This window comes from Fringilla coelebs (assembly GCF_963513975.1).
Source record: "Fringilla coelebs genome assembly, chromosome: 23".
In the NCBI taxonomy this organism is placed as follows: domain Eukaryota; kingdom Metazoa; phylum Chordata; class Aves; order Passeriformes; family Fringillidae; genus Fringilla; species Fringilla coelebs.
This window is the reverse complement of record NC_140049.1, coordinates 2,941,402-2,962,268: the sequence shown is the minus strand read 5'-3', so window position 1 is coordinate 2,962,268 and position 20,867 is coordinate 2,941,402. Positions and strand designations below refer to the sequence as shown.

General features: G+C 40.6%; 1 protein-coding gene across 1 annotated transcript; it reads right to left on the bottom strand.

Annotated features, from left to right (window-relative positions):
• MDM4 (MDM4 regulator of p53) lies at nt 1-19,940 on the bottom strand. The gene is made up of 11 exons (XM_084220444.1): nt 19,814-19,940; nt 16,472-16,577; nt 15,171-15,245; nt 13,173-13,306; nt 11,768-11,817; nt 7,030-7,091; nt 6,214-6,310; nt 5,020-5,180; nt 3,653-3,787; nt 3,059-3,139; nt 1-2,235 (listed from the first exon to the last, which is right to left on the bottom strand). Exons 2-11 carry the CDS (start codon nt 16,544-16,546, stop codon nt 1,693-1,695), a joined length of 1,413 nt encoding a protein of 470 aa, XP_084076570.1. The 5' UTR covers nt 16,547-16,577; nt 19,814-19,940; the 3' UTR covers nt 1-1,692.
• Nucleotides 19,941-20,867: the final 927 nt, after the last annotated feature.

Here is a 20,867-nt window from a genome sequence, read left to right as displayed (position 1 = left end):
GAAAGAAAAATATAACATTATTATTATTTTTCCATCTCATTTGTGACTTGAGAGGTATGGATTAAAAACTTGGATTTATTTCCCACCTGCAAGCAAGGAATTCTTCACCCTGCCGACCTTAAACAATAAAAAAATTAGGAATAAAGTTCTTTTTCTTCTCTCCAAAACAAATCCCCTGCTCTCCCATCATAAATATTTATTTCTGTTTTTTAGCTCTCAGCTTCAAAGGCATTGCACAAGTCGGGATTTATGGGAAAAAAAAACCATTCCAAAGGTTTCAATTTTTTCCCAAATCTGCTGTTCTTGGTCAGGAGAAAGAATCCCAAAGGATAAAATCTGGCTGAAGATGGGAAATTGGGAAAATTTCCAAGCTGGGGTTTTGATCTTGAGGTGATTTCCATGGAAAAGCGGAAAATTCCTGCTGGGATTAAATCTTGGTACTCTTTGGTTTCACTGGCTGAGCTCTGGAATTGGGGTTTGAGTGCAAAAATCTTCATTTTGGGGTTATTTTAGGGGCAGAAGGTCCTGCTATCCCATCAAGATCCTGATGACCATCTTGATCTGCAGACCGAGCTCTGGAATTGGGGTTTTTGTGCAAAAAAAATCTATTTTTGGGGTTATTTTAGTAGTAGAAAGTCCTGCTAGGTCATGAAGATCCTGATGGCCATCGTGATCTCCTTTCTGCACACACTGAAAATGGGATTTGAGTGCAAAAATCCGGATTTTGGGGTTATTTTATGAAGATCCTGATGACCATCGTGATCTCCTCACTGTAATGAAGGTCTGAGTGCAAAAATTCCAGATTTTGGGGTTACTTTAGGGGCAGAAATCCTCTCTACCCCATGAAGATCCTGATGGCCATCGTGATCTCCTTCCTGCACACACTGTAATGGAGGTTTGAGTGCAAAAATCCAGATTTTGGGGTTACTTTATGAAGATCCTGATGACCATCATGATCTCCTTTTTGCACACATTGTAATGGAGATCTGAGTGCAAAAATTCCAGATTTTGGGGTTCTTTAGGGGCAGAAAGCCTCCCTACCCCATGAAGATCCTGATGGCCATCATGATCTCCTTTCTGCACACACTGAAACTGGGATGTGAGTGCAGAAATCCGGATTTTGGGGTTATTTTATCAAGATCCTGATGACCACTGTGATCTCCTCACTGTAATGGAGCTTTGAGTGCAAAATTCCAGATTTTTGGGGTTACTTTAGGGGCAGAAATCCTCTCTACCCCATGAAGATCCTGATGGCCATCATGATCTCCTTTCTGCACACACTGAAACTGGGATTTGAGTGCAAAAATTCAGATTTTGGGGTTATTTTAGGAAGATCCTGATGACCATTGTGATCTCCTTTTTGCACACATTGTAATGGAGGTTTGAATGCAAAAATCCAGATTTTGGAGTTATTTTATGAAGATCCTGATGGCCATCGTGATCTCCTTTCTGCACACACTGTAACAGAGGTCTGAGTGCAAAAATTCCAGATTTTGGGGTTATTTTAGGAAGATCCTGATGACCATCATGATCTCCTTTTTGCACACACTGAAACTGAGATTTCAGTGCAAAAATCTGGATTTTGGGGTTATTTTATCAAGATCCTGATGACCATCGTGATCTCCTCACTGTAATGAAGGTCTGAGTGCAAAAATTCCAGATTTTGGGACTCCTTTGGGGCAGAAAGCCTCCCTACCCCATGAAGATCCTGATGACCATCTTGATCTCCTTCCTGCACACGGGACACGGCGATCTCTTCTTCTTCAGCATCCTGGCACACCTGAAGCAGGCCACCAGGTGAGCAGTCCTTCCATGGACGATATTCCCATCCCGAGGCCTGTGCTGGCACAGGAAGCAGGGATTCAGCAGGGTTTTGATGCTCTCCAAAGATTCCATCTCCTCCTCTTTCTTCAGCTTGGAAAAATCCAGATTTTTCCCCTCCCGCGCCAAATCCAAGGGCTCGATGGAGCCGCCGGGATCCACGTGGGGTTTGGTTTCTCCCAGGAAAATGTGTTTGGGTTGGCCAGCCGGGGCTGAGATCGTCCTCCTGCAGTCTGGGACGTCCATCCCTTCATCCTGCTCCTGGTTTTCCATGGAGTTGATGTTGGAGAGGGACAGGGAGTGGGGCAGTTTGGGGCAGTCCCGGTACCAGTCCTTGCGCAGGGCCCAGCAGCGGAAGCAGTACCTTTTCCCAGGGGAGTTGAATTTCCTGCACTTGGAGCATTGCCAGCAATCCTGAGGGATTAAAGGCAAAAAATTCCAGCAAAAAAGAAAAAAAATCCATTTATTTTTTGGGTATTTTTTGGGGTATTCCTTCATTTTAGCCGTGTGGAAAAGTCAGCAAGGAAGCCTTGTTAAAAAACATTATTTATAAGCTGGAAAATCAACATTTTGTGGCTTGGGATTGATTCATCCCAGATCTGTCCCCTCATGAATTCCTCTCCCTCTCTCCCAGCCCTCTGGAAGAATCCAAGTTTGGGCAGTTTAGTTTTATTTAATTTCAAGAGAGTTTTCAATATTTTTCTCAAAATTCAAGGGGAGAGCTCCTGGAATTTGGCAGGAATTTGTTTTCCAGGCTCACCCATCACTTACCAGCTGTTGAATCTGCACAATTAATGGATTTACTAATTAATTATGTCACAAAAAAAAGGCAGGAGCTGCACAAGTGCAGAGCCAGGACTCAGCTGTTCAAAGCCAGGGATATCCCTATTTATTCCAGGCTGGAAAATTCTGCTAAAAACCATTAAAATTCTGCTAAAAACCATTAAAATTCTGCTAAAAACCATTAAAATTCTGACTTTTTGATTGATTATAAAGTGCTACTTGAGATTTCCAAGTCCCTTCCAAGGACAATCCTCCAGATTTCCATCCAGAGGACAACATGGAATTAAAATCTTATTAAAACCCTTATTAAACTATGCCCTGCTATCAACATAATTTCACCCAGCCACTTTTCTTTTTGGAAACCCACACAAAAATCAGCTTTTCCCACCCCAAAAGCAGCAGCAGATGTTGGGATGAGCCCTTCCAGCCCCGGGTAATCCCAAAAAATTCCCACCTCAGAAGCAGCCTCTGTGTCCGTGTCATCACTCAGGCACTGGGAATCCTCCAGCTCGTCCAAGCACACATCCTCAGGCACCTGGAATTCCAGGAAAGCATTGGCAGAGGGTGGGAATGTTGGAATATTCCCTGTTTATGCTTTGCCTGGTGCTGCACACATCAATTAAAGGATTAGAGCATCACCCTGCTCATTAAATCACTTCTAAAAGTGAATTAAAAACCAGGTTCTCTTGCAGAACGTTGGTAACTTTTGCTGGTTTACCATGATCAGATTCTCCTCTTTGTGTCTTTAGCTGGACTCAATCTTCTAAAGCCTTTTCCAAACTTTATTCCATGCTTTTTGATTTATAACTCTTGCAGGTATTGCTTAGAAACCCACTTAAGCTGCTGCGAGAAGTTTAATTCATTTTCAATTGATTTCATGCCTTGAAAAATTGGAATTTAAACCAAAACCCAAGCAGGAAAACCATCAAACACATGAGGAATGGCGACAGCCTTTTCTGAAGAGGATTATCCTCTGGAAGGGAACAGATCCAGCCTTTCCAAGGGCACGTGGGATGAATTAAAACAGAAAAAATGGTGCCAGAGGTACCTTGGTGTCACCTTCCGTGACCTCCTCACAGTCCAGCACCTCCACCTTGAGCCCAGCAGCGCCCTGCTCCAGGGGACACTCGTTGAGGAACCACAGGTCATCAGTGGTGTCTGAAACTATGGCAGTGTCAATGTCCTGAAAGGAAAAAAAAACAGGAAAAAACAATTAGGGGCAGCTCCACATCCAGCCCTGCCCCGTTTTCCTCTCCAACAACCTCCAAAGCCCCGGCACCTCACTGCCCTCCGACACCCCTTTGGAAAATTTCTGCCTCACAGACCCCCTTTTCCCCTCACAGGTTTCCAATTTTAAAATTTTCCCCTCACAGATTCTCTTTTTCCCAATTTTCCCCTCACAGATTCCCTTTTTCCCAACCTTTCCCCAATTTCCACCTCACAAGTTCCCTCCTTCCCCCTCACCAACTCAGATTTCCCCAATTTTCCCCTCACAGGCCCCTCTTTCCCCAATTTCTACCTCACAGGCTTCCATTTTATGAATTTTCACCTCACTGATTCCCTTTTTTCCCCAATTTCCCCATCACAGGCTTCCACTTTTAAAATTTTTCACCTCACAAATTCCATTTTTTCCCAATTTCCACCTCACAGGTGTCCATTTTTAAAATTTTCACCTCACAGATTCCCTTTTTCCCATTTTCTACATCACTAATTCTCTCTTTTCCCAATTTCCCCCTCACAGATGTCCATTTTTAAAATATTCACCTCACTGATTCCCTTTTTCCCAATTTCCACCTCACAGGCTTCCATTTTTAAAATTTTCACCTCACAGATTCCCTTTTTTTTATTTTCCACCTCACAGGTTTCCATTTATATATTTTTCACCTCACAGATTCCATTTTTTTCCAATTTCCACCTCACTAATTTCCTCTTTCCCCAATTTCCCCCTCATGGATTTCCCTTTTTTAAATTTTCACCTCACAGATTCCCTTTTTCCCAATTTCCCCCTCATGGGCTTCCATTTTTAAAATTTTCACCTCACAGATTCTCTTTCCCCAATTTCCCCCTCAGAATTTCCCCTTTTCCCAACCTTTCCTCAATTCCCACCTCACCATTTTCCCTTTTTCCAACTTCCAGCTCTGCCACCCCCCTACAATTTTCACCCCAATAACAAAAAAAAAAAAGGGGCAACTCCTGAAATCTGAAATCCAGGCACTTTGAGGGCCTTGAGAAAATAATTTGATCCATTTAAAAACTCTAAAATTTACCAACCACCCAAAGGAAAAGGCCCAGAATGGGGAAAAAAATCTGAAAATCCTGGAGTAGGAAGGGGAAAGGGAGGAAAAAACAGAATATTTGATTTCTTTGGGAGATGAAAGAGGAAGGGAAGAGGACATGAGGCCCCTCTTTACACACCTGGTTAGTCTGAATATCCGTGGATCCGTTGCTCCTGGATTTGTAATTGCTTCTGAGATTCCCTAAAAACCACCACGGCAGCCCAGCCACATCCCACTCCTCAAAAACCAGGTCCAGCTTGGGCTTTTTGCTTTTGGAGAGGTTTTCTATCAAATCACTGTCTGGAAGAGCCAAGCACAGCCCAAATCATTGGGTAAAAGACACAAAAGAAAAAAAAAATTGGGCTCAAATCTGATTTTTTTAATTTCTTGCACAAGGCTGAGAGCTCTGGGGTTTGGATGTCCCGTCTGGCAAAAATCCCTGCACAAGTCAGGAACATCCCAGTGCCCCTGTGCTAAATTTAAATTAAAGTTTCACCACAAAAACACAAACATTTCCCCAGCCAGCCCTGAGTGGATTTCTGGAGTGATTTAAAGTGCAGAATTCAGTTGGCAGCTCTTGAATTTCCAAGATGTGGGATCCCAAAATGAGCACTCTGCATTCCAGGATCTCCTTGGATCTCCCTCCCTCCAGTGCCTGGAGCTTCCAAGGCACAGCCATGGGTGGTTTGTAAATCCAGGGAATTTTCCAAGGCTGGTTGGTAAATCCAGGGAATTTCCAGCTCTCCCATTTGAGCTGGAAACAAGGAGCTGCTTTTCCAACTGAGGTTCATTGATAAGAGAGAATAAAAAGTGGAAAAAATGGGAAAATTGCTCCCAAAACTTGTGAAATCTCCATGTGTGACCTAACAAAAAAATTCCACGAGGGAAATGTCAAAATATGACAGATCCACCCAAAAATTCTCATTTTTTTTTTCAGTTCCCTGCTTGGTTTGCAGGGAATGACTGCAGCCAGTCCAGGCTGGGCTCTGTGAGCTCAAGAGCCTCCCCTGGGAAGGGGGATGGATCCAAAGATAATTCCAGCATTTAAAACACCCTCCAGCAAGGGCTGGAAGATTTTTTCTCATGGCATTACTCAGTGAGAGATGGGATTTTGGGGCTTAAACTGCCACTGCATTCAGAGCATTGATTTATGACCAGAAATTTAAAAAATACCTGTGGTGAACTTTGTAATTTCTCAAGCCTTTAGCACAAAGATTTTTAGTTATTCTATCCCAAACCAGGGGTTTTTTGAGTCCCTCCTCCAGCATTTTGCTGTTCCATGTCTCACATGCATTTGCAAACATTCTGAAAACGCAGAAATTTGTCCCCTCACCTTCACAAGTGTCACATTTGGGCTCTGAGGTAGCAGGAGCTGAAGTTTTGCTGTCACTCTCCAGGATCCCAGAGTCAGATCCTTCCTCCTGGCTGAGCTGCAGGAAGGAAAATCCAGGAATGAGCCCAGCAGAGCTTGCAGGGACAAGGGGATGCAGCACTTCCATCCCCAGGCACCAGCTGCAGGATGAGACCAAGCAGGTAGGAAGAGGAAATAATTCAGAATAAAAAAACTACAAACTATTTCTCTTTAAAGCCTCTGGAATCAGCAGGAACAACCAAGGAAAAATCTTCAGCTTGGCAAAAATCCCAAAGTTGGTGATTTTCATGCAGTAAAAGTTGATTTTGTGACTCTCTGACACCTCCCAGCCTTCACCCCAAACCACACCTGGAAAAAACTTGGAAGATTTTTCCGAGGTTTTCACCTCTGCCTGAAAAGCTGCTGGAAACAAATCCTAACTGAGCACAGTGAATTATTTCTTTGGCAATTCCTAGTGAGAGAAAAAGTGGGATAAAAGAGGGGGAAAAAAACAGGAAAACAGGGCTGGAGAAGCTGAGGGCTGGAAGTGCTGCACCCCAGAAGAACGCGCTCAGAGACTGGCACTCTGTCACGAGGAGGAGAACAGAGAAGGGTGCCTCTGTCCCTGCTCTGTGGATTCCAGAACTTTTTACATTTTTGGGATTTTTTTTCTTTTAGGAAAAAAGGTGAGGAGCAGCACAACAACATCAACAAAAAGTTCTGGCAGTCCACCATGCAGAGGTACAGAGAAGGGGCGGCTCTGTACAAGAAAAGAACCCACTGGGCAGTGGGGTTTACCTGCAGCTGGTCTGGGCTGGGCTTAGCGACGCTCTGCTCCTTTGGGAGAGTCTGTGCAGCATCTGCAGATGGCAGGCAAAACACAAGGAAAAGCCTTCCCTGGAAATTCCCACTCTCACACCACACAGGGCTGGGGAAAACAACCAAGCAGCCAGGCTTGGCAGACCTGGGCAACTCCTGTGGGTGAAGGCTGGGCTGCTCGGGGGGGAGTTGGATTTTGGGGAGAAGCAGCTGGGGGAAAATTCACAATGTTCTTCCCAAAGGGAAAAATGATTCTTCTTGCTATGGCCAAATTCACAATATTCTTCCCAAAGGGAAGTATTATTCCTTTTGCTATAGGCATCCCAAATTCAGAATATTCTTCCCAAAGAGAAAAAGTATTCTTCTTGCTATGGTCAAATTAAGAATTATTCTCAAAGGGAAAAGTTGTTATTTTTTGCTATAGCCAAATTCAGAATATTCTTCCCAAAGGGAAATATTATTCCTTTTGCTATAGCCATCCCAAATTCAGAATATTCTTCTCAAAGGGAAAAATTATTCCTTTTGCTGCAGCCATCTCAAATTCACAATATTCTTCCCAAAGGGAAAAATGATTCTTCTTGCTATGGCCAAATTCAGAATTATTCTCAAAGGGAAAAGTTATTATTTTTGCTATAGCCAAATTCACAATATTCTTCCCAAAGGGAAAAAGTATTCTTCTTGCTATGGCCAAATTCAGAATACTCTTCCCTAAGGGAAAAATGATTTTTGCTACAGCCAGCTCACATTCAGAATATTCTTCCCAAAGGGGAAAATGATTCTTCTTGCTATGGCCAAATTCAGAATATTCTTCCCAAAGGGAAATATTATTCCTTTTGCTATAGCAATCCCAAATTCACAATATTCTTCCCAAAGGGAAAATGATTCTTCTTGCTATGGCCAAATTCACAATATTCTCAAAGGGAAAAGTTATTATTTTTTGCTATAGCCAAATTCACAATATTCTTCCCAAAGGGAAATGATTCTTCTTGCTATGGCCAAATTCAGAATACTCTTCCCTAAGGGAAAAATGATTTTTGCTACAGCCAGTTCAAATTCACAATATTCTTCCCAAAGGGAAAATGATTCTTCTTGCTATGGCCAAATTCAGAATTATTCTCAAAGGGAAAAGTTATTATTTTTGCTATAGCCAAATTCACAATATTCTTCCCAAAGGGAAAAAGTATTCTTCTTGCTATGGCCAAATTCAGAATATTCTTCCCTAAGGGAAAAATGATTTTTGCTACAGCCAGCTCACATTCAGAATATTCTTCCCAAAGGGGAAAATGATTCTTCTTGCTGTGGTCAAATTCACAATATTCTTCCCAAAGGGAAGTATTATTCCTTTTGCTATAGGCATCCCAAATTCAGAATATTCTTCCCAAAGGGAAAAATGATTCTTCTTGCTATGGCCAAATTCAGAATATTCTCAAAGGGAAAAGTTATTATCTTTTGCTATAGCCAAATTCAGAATATTCTTCCCAAAGGGAAATATTATTCCTTGTGCTATAGACAAATTCAGAATACTCTTCCCTAAGGGAAAAATTATTCTTCTTGCTATGGCCAAATTCAGAATTATTCTCAAAGGGAAAAGTTGTTATTTTTGCTATGGCCAAATTCAGAATATTTTTCCCAAAGGGAAGTATTATTCCTTTTGCTATAGGCATCCCAAATTCAGAATATTCTTCCCAAAGAGAGAAAGTATTCTTCTTGCTATGGTCAAATTAAGAATTATTCTCACAGGGAAAAGTTATTATTTTTTGCTATAGCCAAATTCAGAATATTCTTCCCAAAGGGAAATATTATTCCTTTTGCTATAGCCATCCCAAATTCAGAATATTCTTCCTAAAGGGAAAAGTTACTCTTATTCCTACAGCTATCCTAAAATCAAAATATTCTTCCCAAAGGGAAAAATTATTCCTTTTGCTGCAGCCATCTCAAATTCAGAATATTAACCCCAAAGGGAAAAACATATTTTTGCTCCATCCAAATTCAGAATATTCTTCCCAAAGGGAAAAGCTTTTGTTTTGGATTTGGAATTTCTCCTGAGGTTGCCTAAAAACCACCACAGCTTTGTGTGATTTTCCCTGGAGTTCCCAAGGCTCTTTTGGAATCCCACCTGGAAGGTGAGCAGGGGATTTTTGGGAATTTCTCAGGATTTCTTGCTCTTCTTGAAAGGTTTGGCCATGAGGATAAAGAGGAAAGAAGGGAAAATTCCATGCACAGGGCTGGACACAGCTGGATCCAGCTGCTCCCAAGAGTTAATTAAAAGGCCAAGCTAAATTAACAAGAATCCAATTAACAGGAATCTTTCTGAGCCTGGCTTTAAGCAGAGAGAACAAAAGATGCCAGGCTGGCTCCTGCCTGCTCCCCTTTCCATGGAACAGGAAAATTCCCTTTGGATGAGGCTGAATCCCACCAGGAATCACATCTGGATGGGGAAGATCTGAAAATGGCACAAAATTCCACCTAAAAATGGAGCAAAATTCAGAAATTCCCCCTTTTTTTTCCTCCTTTCATCCCCTTCCAGCTGCTGGGGTTGAATTCCTGATGGAAAACAGGAGCCTGGGCTCTGCAGGGAGATGGGAACAGGGAGAAATCCTTCCAAAATCTGATTTTCAGGGAGTGAAAACACTCCAGGGGCTGGAAGGTTTCCTTCTGGAGATGGTAAATTCCATAAAATCCAGCCTGAATGAGGGAGTCCTAAATGCAGCCTGGGGGAGTCAGACTTGGGAAAAGAGGGCAGGGAAGGGGTGAAATCAGAAAAGGGGAAAAATAGAAAAGGGGGAAAAGAAAGAATCAGAAAAGAAAAGGGGGGGAAAGAAAGAATCAGAAAAGAAAAGGGGGGAAAAAATCACACAAGAAAATGGAAAAAATCAGGCAAGAAATTACAAAAGGGGGGAAAATTAGAAAAGAAAAGGGAGGAAATATTAGTCAAGAAAGGAGGAAAATTGACAAGGAGGAAAATTAGGCAGGAAGGGGGAAAATAAACAAGAAAGGAGGAGAAATTAAACAAGAAAAGGGGAAAATTGGAAAGGGAAGGGAGGAAAATTAGACAAGAGGAGGAAAATTAACCAAATCCAGTCATTCCTGTGCTGGGCTGGAGGAAAGCCAAGAGCTGGAAAAGAAGGAAAAAGGGTGGGAAAGGAAGGAAAAGAGGTGGGAGAGGAAGGAAAAAGAGGTGGGAGAGGAAGGAAAAAGAGGTGGGAGAGGAAGGAAAAAGAGGTGGGAGAGGAAGGAAAAAGAGGTGGGAGAGGAAGGAAAAAGAGGTGGGAGAGGAAGGAAAAAGAGGTGGGAGAGGAAGGAAAAAGAGGTGGGAGAGGAAGGAAAAAGAGGTGGGAAAGGAAGGAAAAAGAGGTGGGAGAGGAAGGAAGGAAAAAGGGTGGGAGAGGAAGGAAGGAAAAAGGGTGGGAGAGGAAGGAAGGAAAAAGGGTGGGAGAGGAAGGAAGGAAAAAGGGTGGGAGAGGAAGGAAGGAAAAAGGGTGGGAGAGGAAGGAAGGAAAAAGGGTGGGAAAGGAAGGAAGGAAAAAGGGTGGGAGAGGAAGGAAGGAAAAAGGGTGGGAAAGGAAGGAAAAGAGGTGGGAAAGGAAGGAAAAAGGGTGGGAAAGGAAGAAGAGCCTGAGGCTCCCTCCCTGTGCACTCCCAGGTCTGGTCTGCCAAGCTTGGTTGGTTTGGGTCACACTCACACACAGCCAGGTCTAACTCAGCCCTAGGAGCAGCTTTTCCTGAGCCAGGCTTAAAGTGAGGCCAGGGCTGGCCCAGGAGCAGCCCCAGGGCAGGAAAAGGCAGCAAACTCAGCTCTGCACACACTCAGCTTTGTCTGGGAGCAGGGAAAAGCACTCACACCACCTTCCTACAGCTAAAAAGTCCAAATAGAATTCAGAAGATTCTTCTAGAAAATAAATCCAAATTAAAAAAAAAAGAATCTTCTGTAAAAAATCCAAGGCAGAAACGGCCACGTTTTTAATTTCAATTGGATTTTTAATTCTTCTGAGCCCTCCTAAAGGTTGAAATCCATGGGAACTGTGGCACAAAATTCCACATCTGGGGATTAAATCCATTTTATCTGTTTTTAAAAAAATGGGAACTGTGGCACAAAATTCCACATCTGGGGATTAAATCCATTTTATCTGTTAAAAAAAAAGGGAAACATGGCACAAAATTCCATGTCTGTGGATTAAATCCATTTTATCTGTTCTAAAAAAAATTGGAAATGTGGCACAAAATTCCACAGTGGGGTTGATTTTTTTCCCAGTCCTACACCAAGAACTGGTTTTAAGGAAGTCACCCCCCCAGCTCAGATTAATTTGAGAATAAATTTCCATTTTGATGGAGTTGAATTTAATTCCTCTCATGAGCTGCAAGGTTCAAGGTTAAAGCCTTGCAGAATTTTTAGCACTCTTACAAAATATAAAATAAGGTGAGAGCAAGAAATTGTAACTCTAAAGATGAAAAAAAATTAAAATATTGGTTTTAATCAAGGAGGGGATTTCAGGATTCAGCTTTGACCCAAATTTGGGGTTTTTTGGCACCACTCAAACAGCTCCTGGCACACAGAAAAGACACAAACTCCGAGAGATTCGCTCGCCAAAGTTTTTGAGAGAAGTTTATTCCTCCTGCAGCGCCAGGATTTGGGATTTTCCTGCATTTGGGATTTTCCTTTTTCTTTTTTTGTACTTACCAGGTCAGAGCAAGATTTATGGAATGGGATCAAACCTACCTGGGAGGGCAGCAGGGCTCAGGTTCCTCTTCAGCATCTCGTACACGGGGCTGGGGAGGGCCAAAAATCCCTTTAGAGGCCACAGGGAGCCCAGAAACCCCAAAATCATTTCTTCTTTTACACATTTAATTCTAAACATTCTTAAGGAAAAATGATTTTCTTACAGATCCCAGAAAAAATGGGATTTACTTCTAGAAAGACCTCAAAAAAACAGTGGGGTTTTTACTAAAGAGACCCCCAAAAAATGGTTTTTTTTCATAGAAGGATCCCAAAAACCACAGGGAATTTTTCCCTAGAGACCCCAAAAAAATAGAATTTTTTCCTAGAGTGTTCCTAAAAACCCACAAGGAATTGTTCCCTAGAGATCCCAAAATCACAGTGAATTTTTTTCCCAGAGAAACCCCAAAACCACTGAGGGTTTTTTTTTTCCAAGAAAGCCTCAAAAAACCCACAGGAATTTTTCCCTAGGGACCCCAAAAAACAGTGAATATTTTTTTTTTCCTAGAGAGATCAAAACCCACAGTGAATTTTTTTCCTAGAAAACCCCAAAAAAATCAATTTGCATTTTTTTTTAACTGCTCATTACAACACTCACCTCAAACCTCAGCAGATTTTTCCTAAAATTCACCACCCAGCCCTTGAGGAAACCCAAAACCAAAACCCTTCATCCCACCAGTGCCACCCCAGAAAAATGGGAATTTTTTCAGCTTTTCCAGATAAAAATAGGATTTTGTTTTTTCAGCTTGTCCAGGTAAAAATGGCAAATATTTTTTTCAGATTTTTTTGGATAGAAACAGGAAATTTTTTCAGCCTTTCCAAATAAAAATGGGAATTTTTTACAGCTTTTCCAGATAAAAATGTGAATTTTTCTCAGATTTTCTGGATAGGAAGGGGAATGTTTTTTCACTTCTACAGCTAAAAATGTGAATTTTTTCAGCTTTTCCAGATAAAAATGGGATTTTCTTTTCAGCTTTTCCAGATAAAAATGGGATTTTTTTTTCAGCTTTACCAGATAAAAAATGCCAACTTTTTTCAGATTTTCTGGATAAAAAATGGGATTTTTTTCACCTTTCCATCTAAAAATGTGAATTTTTTCAGCTTTTCCACACAGAAAAGGGATTTTTTCCTCTGTTTTTCCAGATAAAAATGGCAACTTTTTTTCCCCAGATGTTCTGGATAAAACCACAAACTTTTTCAGTTTTTCCTGATAAAAATGACATTTTTTTTTTCAGATTTCCTGGATACAAACGGGCAGCTTTTCCAGCTATAAATGGGAAATTTTCCACCTAAAAATGTGAATTTTTCCAGCTTTTCAAGCTAAAAATAGGAGGTTTTGAAGATTTTCCAGCTCAAAAATTGGGGGTTTTTTAGATTTGTGGCTAAAAATGGGATTTTTTTCCCTTACCTGGGGTCCTTGACAGAGAAGCTCTGCAGTCCCAGCAGCTCTCCCAGCTGATCTCCCCCGCAGTGCACCAGGTGCTGCTGCCTCTTGTCGTAGAGCTGCCGGGCCATGATGTACTGGCCCAGGAAATGCATCACCTGAGGGGACAGGAATTGCTGGGAATTCATCCCCTGGCGTTTTGGGATGCTGGGAGGGGAATTTGAGGGGATTTTGGGGTGGTAGATAAGGGGGGGGTTGTGTTGGAGTAAAGGTTCGGGGTTGAGGTGGAGGATGGTTCAAAAGGATGTTTGGATTTAAATCCAAATTTGCAATCCAGTTTTGGATTCCAGTTCAAACTGCATTATTCCCTGTTAATATGGATTTATTCCAATTCAAACTGCATTATTCCCTGTTAATATGGGGTTATTCCAATTCAAACTGCATTATTCTCTGTTAATATGGGGTTATTCCAATTCAAACTGCATTATTATTCCCAGTTAATATGGGGTTATTCCAATTCAAACTGCATTATTCCCAATTCAAACTGCATTATTCCCAGCTCAAAACACATTATTCCCTGTTAATTGGAGTAACTTCAATTCAAACTGCATTATTCCCTGTTAAAGTGGGGTTATTCCAATTCAAACTGCATTATTCTCAGCTCAAACTGCATTATTCCCAGTTAATATGGATTTATTCCAATTCAAACTGCATTAGTCCCTGTTAATTGGAGTTATTCCAGTTCAAACTGCATTATTATTCCCAGTTATTATGGAGTTATTCCAATTCAAACTGCATTATTCCCAGCTCAAACTGCATTATTCCCAGTTAATATGGGGTTATTTCAGTTCAAACTGCATTAGTCCCTGTTAATATGGAGTTATTCCAGTTCAAACTGCATTATTCCCTGTTAATATGGAGTTATTCCAATTCAAACTGCATTATTCCCAGTTAATATGGAGTTATTCCAGTTCAAACTGCATTATTCCCTCTTAAAGTGGAGTTATCCCAGTGACCCCAAAGTGTCCCCAAAAAGTGACCAAGTGTCCCCAAAGTGACCCTGAAGTATTCCCAAAAACTGATCCTGAAGTGTCCCTAAAGTGCCCTCAAAATGACCCTGAAGTATTCCCAAAAACTGACCCTGAAGTGTCCCCAAAAAATGTCCCCAAAGTGATCCTGAAGTGCTCCAAAAAGTGACTCCAAAGTGCCAAAAGTGACCCCAAAGTGACCCTTAAGTGCCCCCAAAAAATGTCCCCCAAGTGATCCTGAAGTGACCTCAAAATTGATCCTGAAGTGCTCCTAAAATCAGACCCCAAAGTGTCCCTAAAAAGTGACCATGAAGTGTCCTCAAAGAGCCCTCAAAATGACCCTGAAGTGTCCCTAAAAAGTGACCCTGAAGTGTCCCTGAAGTGCCCCAAAAAGTGACTCCAAAGTGCCAAAAGTGTCCTCAAAGTGACCCTTAAGTGCCCCCAAGTGATCCTGAAGTGACCCCAAAATTGATCCTGAAGTGCTCCTAAAATCAGACCCCAAAGTGATCCCCAAGTGACCCCAAAGTGTCCCTAAAAAGTGACCCTGAAGTATTCCCAGAAACTGACCCTGAAGTGTCCCTAAAGTCCCTAAAAAAGTGACCCTGAAGTGTCCCTAAAGTACCCTCAAAGTGACCCAAAAAGTGACCCTGAAGTGTCCACAAAAAGTGACCCTGAAGTGTCCCCAAAAAGTGCCCTCAAACTGACCCTGAAGTGCCCCAAAAAGTGACCCTGAAGTGCCCCAAAAAGTGTCCTCAAAGTGACCCTTAAGTACCCCAAAGTGATCCTGAAGTGACCCCAAAATTGATCCTGAAGTGCTCCTAAAATCGGCCCCCAAAGTGATCCCCAAGTGACCCCAAAGTGTCCCTAAAAAGTGACCCCCCAGTGTCCCTAAGAAGTGACCACCCCCAGGTGAAAAGGGACCATTTCCCAGGGCATGGAGCAGTGAATCCCAAACCCCAAACCCCCCAGGCCAGGCCCTGGAAGGTGTCCCCACCTCCTTGAGCGTGAAGGAGTCGCCCTGGGCGCCGGCAGCCTGCAGGATCCTCAGCAGGGGCAGCTTGGGAACCACCTGGAAAACACAGCAGGGATCTCCTGGAATTCTGCCACCAAACCTGCAACCACCCCAAAAACACCCCCAGCAAAAATACCCACAGCAAAAACAAAAAAAATCCACAGCAAAAAAAAAGAATCCCACTATTTATCAATATTCCCCCACTATTTACAATACTATCAATATTTCCCCACTAATTATCAATATTTCCCCACTAATTTATTAATACTAAGAATATTTCCCCACTATTTATCAATATTCCCCCACCAATTTATCAATATTTCCCCCACTATTTATCAATACTATCAATATTTCCCCACTATTTATCAATATTTCCCCCACTATTTATCAATACTAACAATATTCCCCCCTATTTATCAATATTCCCCCACTAATTTACCAATACTATCAATATTCCCCCACTATTTATCAATATTATCAATATTTCCCCCACTATTTATCAATATTTCCCCACTATTTACCAATACTATCAATATTTCCCCATTATTTATCAATATTTCCCCACTAATTATCAATACTAAGAATATTTTCCCACTACTTATCAATAGTTCCCCCCAAAAATCAATATTTCCCCCTATTTATCAATATTTTCCCACTATTAATCAATACTATCAATATTCCCCCCCATTTATCAATATTTCCCCCACTATTTATCAATATTTTCCCCTATTTATCAATATTTCCCCACTATTTACCAATACTATCAATATTTCCCCATTATTTATCAATATTTCCCCACTAATTATCAATACTAAGAATATTTTCCCACTACTTATCAATAATTCCCCCCAATAATCAATATTTCCCCCAATAATCAATATTTCCCCCACTATTTACCAATACTATCAATATTCCCCCACTATTTATCAATATTTCCCCCACTATTTATCAATACTATCAATATTCTCCCACTATTTATCAATATTTCTCCACCATTTATCAATACTATCAATATTTCCCCACTATTTATCAATATTTCCCCATTATTTCTCAATATTATCAATATTTCCCCACTATTTATTCTTTTATTATTATTGTTATTATTATTATTATTTGGCTTCATTTCCAAGCTCCTCCAATTGAAAAAATCCAAATTTTTTTAGGATAAATTCTCCAGACTAAATATATTTTAAATTTCATTAAAATCGCTGCTCTGAGGAAGAAACAACACAAATAAATGACAGGAATGAGGGGTAATTAGCTGATAATTAATTGATAATTACCCGATTGGCTGGGCCCAGGGTGATCCTGCAGGAATTCCCAGCTCCTGCAGCTTGGGTGGAATTTGGGAAGCTCATCCTGGCAGTGAGGAGCTGTTCAAGCACCGACCTGGAAATGGATTTGGGGTTAAAATCGGCTTTAAAATCTTATTTTTAATCCTGGTCTGGGTCCCTCCCACTTTGTGCTGCTCTGGGAAAGGGGTTGGGGAAAAAGAGGGAAAAAAAGGAAAAAAAAAGGAAATAATATTTGAGAAGGGTTGATTCAAGCATATCAAACATTCAAATTTCTAAATTAAAATTTAAATTATAACAGCTTTAATCCTTCCCCAGTTAATATTTCTCTAAATTTTAACCGATTTCTGAGGGGAAAAAACAAAATATTTACCACAAACACCCTGAAAATGAGCTGGACAGGATTGATACAAACTTAATATTTAAATTTATTTAGAGCATGAAAAGTGAAAGAAATAAATAAAGTGAAGTAAATAAATCAAATTATAACAGCTTTAATCCTTTCCCAGTTCATATTTCTCTAAATTTTAACCGATTTCTGAGGAAAAAAAAATCAAAATATTGACCACAAACACCCTGAAAATGAGCTAGACAGGGTTGAGTCAAACTTAATAAATATTTAAGTTTATTTAGAGCATCAACAGTGACTTGGAAAAATTCAAATTATAACAGCTTTAATCCTTCCCCAGTTCATATTTCTCTAAATTTTAATCGATTTCTGAGGGGAAAAAAAATCAAAATATTGACCACAAACAACTTTAAAATGAGCTGGACAGGATTGATTCAAACTTAATAAATATTTAAATTTATGAAGAGCATCGACAGTGACTTGGAAAAATTCAAATTATAACAGCTTTAATCCTTTCCCAGTTCATATTTCCCTAAATTTTAACCGATTTCTGAGGGGAAAAAAATCAAAATAGTGACCACAAACAACTTTAAAATGAGCTGGAGAGGGTTAATTCAAACTTAATAAATATTTAAATGTGAGGAGCATTAAAAGTGACCTGAAATAAATTAAATTATAACAGCTTTGTTCCCTTCCCTAGTTAATATTTCTCTAAATTTTAACCGATTTCTGAGGGAAAAAAAACAAAATATTTACCACAAACAATTTTAAAATGAGCTGGACAGGGTTGAGTCAAACTTAATAAATATTTAAATTTATTTAGAGCATCGACAGTGACTTGGAATAATTCAAATTATAACAGTTTTAATCCCTTCCCAGTTCATATTTCCCTAAATTTTAACCGATTTCTGAGGGAAAAAAATCAAAATATTGACCACAAACCCCTTTAAAATGAGCGGGACTCACCGACCTTGACTCTCCGTGCCCGGCAGGAATATCCTGGGATTATTTTCCCGGGATTTCAAAACCGAGGATGCTCCGGGAGTTTTTCTAAAATTCGCTTTTTTCAAACCACGCCCGAGGGAGGGACCCAAAGTGGCCGATAACGGCTGGGCTGGGCTGAAAATCAGCTCGAAAAAAGGGAAAAAATTCGGATTTTCTGTCCCTCCCTTTTTCTTGGAAAAAAATTCAGGGCTGAGGGAGACGAATTTTAACTTTTTTATCACTGAAAACCTCCGGGTTTTGCAGAGAAATGATTTTTTTTAGGTAGTTTGCTTCTCATTAATATTCGTATTTAATCAGAAATTAATTTTGGGGTTAATTAAGGTTTTGTTCACGAGTTTTAAAATGTTTTCAGGAGAAAATAGAGTGAAATTTAGGGGTGTAGCCCCATTGGAAAGCTCCCACGTGGTGGAAATTCCTTTAAAAAAATTGGAATTTTGTGCTCGGCCAGCTTAGAAATTTGGGATAATTCCGGTCCCAAATCTGGGATAATTTCAATCCCTAATTTGGGATAATTTCACCTCCCAACTCCCATCCAGAAATGGATTTTTAGGGGCTGAAAAATCTCGAGAGGAAATCGTGAATCACCCTCGAGTCATGAGCTGAGCAAATTTTCCACTCCAAATTTTCACCCCAGCCAAGGGAAGGATTCATTTTCTTTTATGACTAAAAAAAAAAAATACCTTTTTAATGACTGAAAATTCCTTTCTGAGTCACCAAAAACCCCCAAGAAACCGCAGCTTTTTTCAAACTGAAAATCTCAAGGGGCTGAAAAGTCAAATGAAAATTTATTCAAGCTTGGATGGGTTTTTTTAAGGTCTAAATTGAAGGAAAAATTAGTTATAAAATTCGATTTAAAGTAGAAACACAGCAGGGGTTGGGCTCAGGTGACAGCGATTTTTTTCAGCTTTCAAATAAAGCAAAATATTGATAATAAAGTTGGGATTTTGGGGAATTTTAGGGCTCTGAAGGGGAGGATTTAAACAGGCACTGATGCAATCATGAAGTCACTGATAAATTAATTAATTACGTTTGTCCTCATCAGCCCCTGAGGGGTTTCATACCTTAAATTTAACCCTTTTAATTAAAAATATACTTCAAAAATTCTGATTTGCACCTGAGTTTTGCGGCTGGCACGATGCATTTGGAATTTCGGGGCAAATTTGGGGAATTTATCCCCAAAAACGCCACCAAAACCTGGGGTAAATAAAAGATAAATCGAAAAAACGTTGTGCAAGCGCTCCTCGGGTTGTGAAATGTTGCGAAAGTGGGAGGGAAACCAAAAGTGATCAATTAAAATGACAAAAAAAGCGAATTTCCCTGCAAATCTCCCTAAATCCCCGCAGCAATTTGCGATAAGGAAACGCTTCCACCGGCCTGAGCGTTCCTGATGTGCGGCTGTTTTTATTTTTAAAGAGGGAAAAAATTGGCTTTTCTTGGGGTTTTTTCACAATAGTTGAGGCAGCTTAACCCGATAAAACAAAACAAAAAAAAAAAGTGGGATCAATCAATCCCTCAGCTCGAGTTTATGGGGTGAAATCCTGGAAAAAATGGAATTCCAGAGCGGTTTGGGATGAAAAAAACCTAAAATTTTATCCCATTCCATAGGCAGAGTCATCTTCCACAACCCCAGGTTTTTCCAACCTGCTTGCAGGGATGGGGCGGCCACGGATTTTTTGGGAATTCCGTCCCAGGGAAGGATTTATTCCCAAAATCCCGATTTATTCCCCATATCCCGGTGTCAGCCTGCAGCCATTCCCCTTTGGGAACATTCCCCACCCATCTTTCTCCATCGGTTCGCAATGAAATCACCCCCAAGCTTCCCTCCGGCAGGCGGGACAATCACAATTATCTCCGAATTTCCCGGGAAGAGATAAAAGTTCAGGGACGCTCCCGCCGCCCCAGGCCCCTCCCGCCGGCACCGCCTCCGGCCTCTCCTCAGCCCCCGGGGACCCCCGCGTTCCCCTGGGCGCCCTGCTCACCCTACAGCCGCTCCATGGGCTCCGGGCAGGGGGTTGGGGAGGGGAAGGAGCCCCTACACCCCCTGAGGGCTCCGCGCCTCCATTTTAGCGGGGTCCAGGCCGCCGCTTCCCCTCACGGCCAACATGGCGGCGGGGCCATAGAGAGGAGGGGGATGTGCGGCTGGAAGGGACGCGGGGATGGCGTGGGAGGGTGGCGCCCCCTAGCGGGGTGGAGGACCACGGCCGTGCGTCAGCTCAGCCCTACGTGGAAAACGTTGAAAAATAAAAAATAAAAATAAAAATAAAAATAAAAATAAAAATAAAAATAAAAATAAAAATAAAAATAAAAATAAAAATAAAAATAAAAATAAAAATAAAAATAAAAATAAAAATAAAAATAAAAAACCATATAACTATAACTATAAATACAACTATAACTATAACTATAAATATAAATATATAAATGTAACTAGAAATATAAATACAGAATTTAGGTAAACTTTTCTATTTTATTCATTTATGAACTTAAGTAACATTTATAAACTTAACTAATCGAACCCTTAAATCAATAAAATGAAAAAAAAAGAAAATTAAAAAATTAAATAAAACTTTGATTTTAAAAATAGCTCAAAATAATAATAATAAATGCAAAAAATAAGACTACATGGCAAATGCACAGTAAAGGTTTTGTATTATATAATATCTTATGCAACATAACAATATTTAACAAATTTAAAAGTCAATAATAATTAGGGATTAATATTAATGAAAATAATAAGAAATTGCTGGGAAAAGAAAACATTATCTCCAGTCAGGATGTCCTTTGATGCAAGATGTTTGCATATTTTCAGATCTAATCAGCAAGAAAGGAGAGCTCAGGGGAGCAGGAACATCCCTGGCTCAAGGACACCCTGGAATTATCGAGCCTTAAGGATGGAATAAATCAAAATGTCACTGTGGGTCTATGCAGGCATCGCTGACCTGGCGAAATATTCAAGGTCCCTGTGTCCTAGAGCTGAGTTTTAATTTTAATTCCCACCTGGACACTGGGATATTCCCCTGGACATTATAACAA